Here is an 8,834-nt window from a genome sequence, read left to right on the forward strand (position 1 = left end):
AGGGGATCCCACCATTCGACTCAGGAGGGTCACCAAGTCCACTATGACACCCCAGGAAATGATGCCAACACCCTGGAAAGCAACTGGGACAGCAGGGGGCGCATGTCTGGGGGCATCTAACACACCAAAGACCCTCTATTACCCCACTATCACAGCCTAACAACTACACACTTTACACACTCAAAAAAACCTCTATCAAAGTGGGAAAATACCTGGAAACCTTCTTTACTCCCCAAATGGATGGACACAAACCCAAATTTAAGCTCAACAAACATTAACAAGCACCCCTTGATATCACATTGCCCATGACAACCACAGATGGAATAGACAATGGGAAATCCTTCAGTCCCCACCCTGAACTGGGGGTGTGTGTGTGTGTGTGTGTGTGTGTGTGTGTGTGTGTGTGTGTGTGTGTGTGTGTGTGTGTGTGTGTGTGTGTGTGTGTGTGTGTGTGTGTGTGTGTGTGTGTGTGTGTGTGTGTGTGTGTGTGTGTGTGTGTGTGTGTGTGTGTGTGTGTGTGTGTGTGTGTGTGTGTGTGTGTGTGTGTGAGAGAGATGTGGTAAGACCTTCCAAAATTCACTTTTCTAGCCCTTAACATGAGCCCTTCCAAATGAAGTTCCAGGCCCTTAAGCTGAGCTCCCAGCAGAGATTGAGGCCCTTCAGGTGACTTCAGCCTCTACCTGCAGAGTTTTGGGCCCTTTAACTTAGTTCAGCCTTGCACCAGCAGAGATTTGTTGGCCCTTTGGGTGAGTTGAGCCTTTAAACAGCAGAGATTCAGATTTTGTCCCTTAGAGTGAGTACAGCCTTTTAAATACAGTGCTTTTGGCCTTTGCCATGAGTAGAGCCTTGCAACAGCAGTTTTTTTTGTGGCCCTTGGCGTGAGTAGAGCCTTTAAAATACAGTGTTTTTGGCCCTTGGAGTGAGTAGAGTCTTTAAAATACAGTGTTTTTGGCCCTTGCCATGAGTAGAGCCTTTAAAAAGCAGTGTTTTATGCCCTTTTGGTGACTAGAGCAATGTAACAGCAGCAGTGTTTCATTTTTTGGCCCTTGGGGTGACCCCTAAAACATTAATTTTCAGGCCCTTGGGGTGCGGCCTAAAAAACTAGATTTCAACCCCTTGGGGGTGAGCCCTAAAAAACTATGTTGCAGGCCCTTGGGCTGGAGCCTTAAAAAATTGGGGGGGGGGGGGGAGCTAATGGAAAAAAAAATAAAAAAAAAAAAAATATATATATATATATATATACGAAAAATTAACATGCAGAATTAGGGGCTGGGGTTGGAGGAGGAGGAGAAGGATGAGAAGAATAAATTGTTTGCTGACTGAATCTCTCCAGTACCTGGGCTATGGAGTGGATACCCAGCTGGTTATCCACGTCCTCACTAGAGATGAGCGAATACTATTTCGAAACAGCCGTTTCGAATAGAATGCTCCCATAGCAATGAATGGACATAGCCATGCACGAGGGGGGTTAAGCGGCCGGCCGCCGGCAAAGTCTGCGTGGCGGCCGCTTCCACTCATTTCCACTCATTGCACACAGTATTATGTCCCTTAGTGGCCCCTGCACACAGTATTATGTCCCATAGTGGTCCCTGCACACAGTGTTATCCCCCATAGTGGCCCCTGCACACAGTATTATGTCCCTTAGTGGCCCCTGCACACAGTATTATGTCCCTTAGTTGCCCCTGCACACAGTATTATCCCCCATAGTGGCCCCTGCACACAGTATTATGTCCCTTAGTGGCCCCTGCACACAGTATTATGTCCTATAGTGGCCCCTGCACACAGTATTATGCCCCATAGTGGCCCCTGCACACAGTATTATGTCCCTTAGTGGCCCCTGCACACAGTATTATGTCCCTTAGTGGCCCCTGCACACAGTATTATGTCCCTTAGTGGCCCCTGCACACAGTATTATCCCCCATAGTGTCCCCTGCACACAGTATTGTACCCCATAGTGGCCCCTGCACACAGTATTACACCCCATAGTGGCCCCTGCACACAGTATTATCCTCCCATAGTGGCCCCTGCACACAGTATTATACCCCATAGTGGCCCCTGCACACAGTATTATGTCCCATAGTGGCCCCTGCACACAGTATTATCCCCCATAGTGTCCCCTGCACACAGTATTGTACCCCATAGTGGCCCCTGCACACAGTATTACACCCCATAGTGGCCCCTGCACACAGTATTATCCTCCCATAGTGGCCCCTGCACACAGTATTATACCCCATAGTGGCCCCTGCACACAGTATTATGTCCCATAGTGGCCCCTGCACACAGTATTATGCCCCATAGTGGCCCCTGCACACAGTATTATCCTCCCATAGTGGCCCCTGCACACAGTATTACATCCCGCTGTGGACACCCATAGCAATTATTATACTCGGGGGGTCTTTTCAGACCCCAGAGTATAATAATAGGAGACCCAGGGGAATAAAAACATAAAAAACTGCTGTTATTTACCAGTCCCCGGCTCCTACGCTGTTGGCCTTCTTCAATGACGTCGGACGTCACATGATCCGGGACGCAGGCCGGGGTCATAGGACGTCAGAGACGTCAGACAACTAGGCCGAAGCCTGGAGAGGTAAGTAACACAGTTTTTAATGTTTCTTACCTCTCTCGGGCCTCTGATCATTATACTTGGGGATCTGCAAAGACCCCTGAGTATAATAATAGTCTTTGCGGGGCCCGCGGTGTCACTTACCGATCCCGGCCCAGCCAGGTAGGTAAATAGGGCCCATTACCGGCTGGACTCCAGCCGGTAACGGCTTATTAAGAAAAAAATCCAGCAGTAGCGGCTGTCACCGGGCCCCCTGATGTCCCGGGCCCTGTGGCAGCCGCCTCCGCGGTAGTTACGCCACTGACTGCGCACTCGGGCACCTTTTCACTATTTAATTTATTTCTCTATATCATTGATTTATTGTATATATATATTTTCTATTAGGCTGGATTTGTATTGACCCTTCATACACACTATATGATGAATTATCTCCATTTTTACACTTTACATGCTCTTATTTGCGTCTTATGATTCGTGCACGTTATTATTCCCACTAGTACAATTACTATATAGGTTTTACCCATCTTTACCCATGTCATTTCTGTCGGTGGATCTGTTATTAGGATTTGCCTCGTCAGTCGTTCTTTTAATAAAGTTTTAATGGTTTAGTATTATAGCTCACTCTGTGCTGAGGTCTGACGCATAACATTCTTCCGTCTCAGTCTCTAGTAAAGCAGTCATTGCCTCAGCTCATGTCCTGGAATATAATACGATGTATTGCATTTGTCTTTATGACAGATTACAATGACGAATCTAGGCTGACATTTGTCTATGTGGAGGTGATAACATACACAAATAGTTCAGACACCTCCCCCCTACCAGGAATTGGGCGAGGCTCATGTCAAACTCTGTGCCACCTAACCATAGCTAGCAATCCCATGTATAGCAAGTAGCTCCTGGAAATATATGTATCTTAAGATACAAATTTTATTTTTGCATTTCCATTTTTTGCCTCCCCACATTCCAAGAGCCGTCATTTTTTCATTCTGCAGTCACATGATGGCGTATTGTTCGCGTTGCAATGGCGCCATTCAATATAATGTACGTTGTACTGGCAAGATGGAAAAAAATTCAGAAAGAGGTAGAATTGGAAAAAAATGCATTTGCGCCAATTTCTATTACAGGCAGAGCTATGGTGACAAGCCTGGGTGACTTCGATGGGCTCCCGATTGTCTTGGCAATTGTTCGCTGCCCTCCAATGACGTTCTGGAAGATGGTGATCATTAAAAAATGGCGGCTCCGGTGCACTTTAGAAGCTGCAGTCGTGTTTAGCCATGGTAACTTCTATCTCCGTATTTTACAGCCGGCACCTTCCATGTACGGAGAGCACTCCGATCCCGAGCCCCCTCCATTCAGCCCTTCACGTATAGGACTATGATTTTGCATGAAGGGGTTAATCACTTTTCTACAAGTCGGGTGTGTTGTCCATTTTCCATTCGGGGATATAACCTTATGTAGTAGTACAATTGCATCACTGACTTGTTTGCAGTGCGCCATAATTAGTCATCGACAACCATGTATACTATCTAAGGAAGCCTCCAGGCTAGATCACGTGTGTGCACTTATAGAGAGGAATGGAAGATAGTAAAGCGTACCTGAACCTTTCATCTTCTGGAAGTAATTGTGTCTTGTTTAACATATTTGGTAATTAATATACTTGATTAGTGATATACAGTCCTATGAAAAAGTTTGGGCACCCCTATTAATCTTAATCATTTTTAGTTCTAAATATTTTGGTATTTGCAACAGCCATTTCAGTTTGATATATCTAATAACTGATGGACACAGTAATATTTCAGGATTGAAATGAGGTTTATTGTACTAACAGAAAATGTGCAATATGCATTAAACCAAAATTTGACCGGTGCAAAAGTATGGGCACCTCAACAGAAAAGTGACATTAATATTTAGTAGATCCTCCTTTTGCAAAGAGATGCCTTACCTCGCCATCCCGTCGCAGTTTGACGACCACCGACCATCTTCCAGTCCAGTAGCCCGTCTTGTTCAGGATGCGAGTGGGATCCCGCAGCACTGTGCAAAAACGAGCCAGGAACCAGGCGATGTCTCCGGGTGGGGTGTGCGGGTTCCTCATCGTCACCGTCACCCTCCTCTCATCCATCTGGACAGGGCAACTGCCCAGGAAGGCCTTGAAGGGGGAGCCTGGTGCCGCTGACTTGACCGCCTCCCAGTACCGGCGGCAGATCTCCATACTGGCAAACGTGACGTAGAACATGCCCGTCACAAAGCTCTGGACGCTGAGGGTCTGGCAGGGGGAGAAGCCCTGGTCTGCCAGCATGGTCCTGCAGAAGACCTCCTCACTCAGGTCCGGGAGCCTCCCGTCCACCTCCCTAAGCTTGAGCACCACGGTCTGCTTCATCCAGGGCTCCAGTGAAGGAGGTCCCTGTTTCCGCAGACCGGGTACACCAGGCCCGGGGAGAGCTTCAGGGCTGGCGTCTCCGGTTGCCGTCTTCCGTCCGACGTCTTCTTGAGGAGCAGCAGTGGTTGCCACGTCGTCTCTTGAAGTCGCCATCTTCGTCGTCGTCTTCTTCTCCAGCAGTGTTCTAGCTCAGTTGCCTCTTCAGCTGCTCTCTCTTGCTCCTCGTCGTTCGAAGTGTTCTATCACTCGTAGACAAGGGGCTCGCGTTCTCGGCCCCGAACTGGTGGGATACAAGGTTTCTCTGGAATCAGAATAAATTCTGATAAGAACAGATACTACACTTGATCTTAGCCAAAAGGCCGAGCGGTAAACCCCAAAAAGTTACAATTTTTATAAAATCAAAAAATTTACAAAATTAATAAACAAAGTTTGCTCTTTTGTCAGTCTTGTAGCTGGTGTATAATCTGTAGGTGTATTCAGTATATCAGAGGCCTTGTGTGTTTGTATGATGGCCCCATCAGTGACAGTAGGGGGCACATGACCCCATAGATGTGTCCTCCATACATAGTCACCCCCTCACTACATCTACATACAATACATTGGGTTTCTTTGCTCTCACTATACAAGTCTTTGGTGAGGTCATCTGCTGGAAACAAGACGCCATTATCTTTTTTCTAATTAAATTCTATGTAATTGTCTCTATTCCCTCCCTTATCTACATAGGAAGTGTCCAGTGTCTGTGTGTGAGGCGGCGAATGTGAATATGGGCATATTGTAATCATCCAGTATAGAGATGGTAATGGCGGAGCCAGAAATAATGGGATTGACAAGGCTGCGGCTACTAAGATTGTGCCAGACAGGTGTGAGGTCTCTGCAGAGTCTATTGTGATCATTTAGAATTGTATCAGGGCCATGAAATAATAAGACAGGACACAGCCGCCCCTACCCCTATCCCCAATACCTCAGACCCCTCCCCAATATCTGACCAGTGTCTGGAGAGAGCAAGGGGGAGATTTTATGTAAGGAAACGATTTAGAAGGGAAGTTACAATACAATAGAGGAAAATCTGATGGAAACTTCTCTAGTCTGATGTATTGGGGGGAACTTTTACCTACTGAATAGACTTGTGTTATGTAAATGATATTCACACTGCCAAATACAATGACTGGAGGGGGAGAAACTCACAGGACCCCCCCCCCCCCCTCCCAATATCCCACCCCCAATATATTGATATTATACATGCAGATAGATATGATATATACATTGCTGGTTATGGAATAAAAAAATCTAAATTTATTATTTTATTTTTAATTAATTTTCTTGCTATTATTTGCCGTTCTCTATTTATCTCCCATATCCATAGATCTGTATATATATATATATATATATATATATATATATATATATATATTTGTGTTGTTAGTCTACAAACATGAGACTCCATCTCCTTACTCTCTGAGCGGTGAAGATGTGGAGGTGTTGGGGGGTCTGTGATTGTCTCCCCACCAGTCATTGTATTAGGGGATGGAAATATCATTTACATAACACAAGTCTATTCCACAGGTAAAAGTGACCCCCAAACCATCAGACCAGAAACCCCCCCTTAGATATAATATAACAAGGTGTCCGTACAATAGTAGGAATTTATCTATCACTCACCAGGAGACATTTCATGGACACTTCTCTAGTCTGATGTCTTGGGGGTAACTTTTACCTATTGAATAGACTTGTGTTATGTAAATGATATTTAATCAGTGGTGGGGGAGACAATCACAGACCCCCCAGCCCTGACACAGATATAAAGCAGGGTTATAGCAGGTTCCCTTCCCCCTCAGTCACACTCCTGGTCAGCTCTAGAGGACATTGTCTCCTTCCATCCTTCTCAGCAGAGATCTATCTACCCATCACCTGTACGGTAAGTGATCATCTGGTGTGACATCATTTTTATAGGAGAACCCATCTGAAAATACTTCAATTGATATTTGTAATGTTGATGATGTAATATTGTAGTTATGAAGCTGAGATGTCGGGGCTGTTGGCTACATGACAGTATTGGCTCTGTTATTACATCAGTTGGTAGTCCGCCATGTTAGAAGGTCTCTCTTGGCTCTAGCTACTAGATAAAAGGCAATATCCTCTTTTTTTCTCCTTCAGATACAATGGACGCCTACTTCTTTGTCCCAGTGGAGATGAGGGAGGAGCTGAAGGCCGGCGTGGAATACATAAAAACTTTGGCCAACAAAGGGAACAAATTAAACACAATGAGAATTGAAGTTTTTGGAGCAATACTGGCCGAGATATTGTGCCAAAAGTTTCAAGGTCACTGGTATCCAGAGAATCCCATCAAAGGTCAAGCCTACAGGTAACTCACCAGTTCTATCTGGATATAAATGGATGTGATGTGTCGGCTTCTCCAACTATTCCCTCATACTGATTTATCATTCAGCTCACACATTGGTCTGATGACATGTATGAAATAAATCCCATCTTGTACCATCGGCATCTCCTCTATAATGGCTGACTTTTACCTTTCAGGTGTATCAGGATCAATAGGCATGATCGGGAGGAAAGTATCCTGGTAGCCTGCAGCCACAGTGGGCTGAAGTACCAGGATTTGACCCTCCCTAAAGAATTGACCCTGTGGATTGACCCTTATGAGGTCTCCTGTCGGTGAGTAGTCCCTCTACTTTATAATACTCAGTAAGGATAGTAGTTAATGATTTCCAATACTGATATCTTATTGATCTATCTTTGGACAGGTTGGGGGAGGAGGGGATTCCTTACACTGTGGCCACCTTTGATCCAAGAACGGCCCGTGTTCGTGATAACTCAAGACTCTCAGACCCTCAGGAGACCAAGTTCCCTGGATCTACTCCAGAAGACGGCAGCTGCAAAAGAGGCGATTCACGATCATCACCCATAAGCTCTGGTAGTGACAGTGGGATAGAAACTCAAAGTGAGGGAACCTCTACCCCTGTGATGTTCCAGATTGTGGGTGAGGATCAAATATGGGCGAAACCCATAATAAGAGAGGTGAGAAATCTATAACTTTGCTACTCTAGAACAGTTGTCTGACATTATGGGTAAGGGAGGAGGACACACTGACACTTGGGGTACAGGAGGATGTCATACTGACACTTGGGGTACAGGAGGATGACACACTGACACTTGGGGCACAGGAGGAGGACACACTGACACTTGGGGTACAGGAGGATGTCATACTGACACTTGGGGTACAGGAGGATGACATACTGACACTTGGGGCACAGGAGGATGACATACTGACACTTGGGGTACAGGAGGATGACACACTGACACTTGGGGTACAGGAGGATGACACACTGACACTTAGGGTACAGGAGGATGACACACTGACACTTGGGGTACAGGAGGATGTCATACTGACACTTGGGGTACAGGAGGATGACATACTGACACTTGGGGCACAGGAGGATGACATACTGACACTTGGGGTACAGGAGGATGACATACTGACACTTGGGGTACAGGAAGATGACATACTGATACTTGGGGTACACTGATACTTATTTTTCATGACGTTCTGTCTTCTTCTCTTTCAGGACACCGGAGCTGTGTACCGGACCTCGTCTCCTTTATGGTTTCCATCATGGAGAACTCCCCATCTCTGTCCCAGTCCTGACCAGAATCGCCTCTACTGGATGTAGGGTGTGGGGTGCTGGTCCCAGGGAGGGGGAGGGGCTGTGTATATTATATAAAGTAAGAATTTATTTATTTTTATAAATGTAACACATTGTTGTTTTGTAATAAATATCTAGAAATGAATCTGTGGTTGTGAGATTCTATATAATGTATAGACCTGTACTGGGGGCCACACCAGCTCATATACATACTCACATATGGAACGTCACCCAC

At 45.8% G+C, this 8,834-nt stretch overlaps 1 protein-coding gene and 1 pseudogene across 1 annotated transcript; one reads left to right on the forward strand and one right to left on the reverse strand.

The window, feature by feature from the left end:
* Positions 1-5,218: 5,218 nt before the first annotated feature.
* On the reverse strand, positions 5,219-5,311 carry LOC142210922 (U2 spliceosomal RNA; annotated as a pseudogene).
* Positions 5,312-7,129: 1,818 nt separating this feature from the next.
* LOC142210131 (protein BTG4-like) lies at positions 7,130-8,601 on the forward strand. Its single transcript, XM_075279158.1, has 4 exons — positions 7,130-7,302; positions 7,476-7,610; positions 7,700-7,896; positions 8,522-8,601. The coding sequence occupies exons 1-4, from the start codon at positions 7,130-7,132 to the stop codon at positions 8,599-8,601; spliced, it is 585 nt and encodes a 194-aa protein (XP_075135259.1).
* Positions 8,602-8,834: the final 233 nt, after the last annotated feature.

The sequence above is a fragment of the Leptodactylus fuscus genome, chromosome 6 (assembly GCF_031893055.1).
Source record: "Leptodactylus fuscus isolate aLepFus1 chromosome 6, aLepFus1.hap2, whole genome shotgun sequence".
Classification (NCBI taxonomy): domain Eukaryota; kingdom Metazoa; phylum Chordata; class Amphibia; order Anura; family Leptodactylidae; genus Leptodactylus; species Leptodactylus fuscus.

Coding starts and splice junctions, on each gene's coding strand:
- LOC142210131 (XM_075279158.1), top strand. CDS start 7,130: ATGAGGGAGGAGCTGAAGGCCGGCGTGGAATACATAAAAACTTTGGCC. Junction 7,611..7,699: donor CCTTATGAGGTCTCCTGTCG/GTGAGTAGTCCC, acceptor ATCTTTGGACAG/GTTGGGGGAGGAGGGGATTC. Junction 7,897..8,521: donor CAGTGGGATAGAAACTCAAA/GTGAGGGAACCT, acceptor CTTCTCTTTCAG/GACACCGGAGCTGTGTACCG.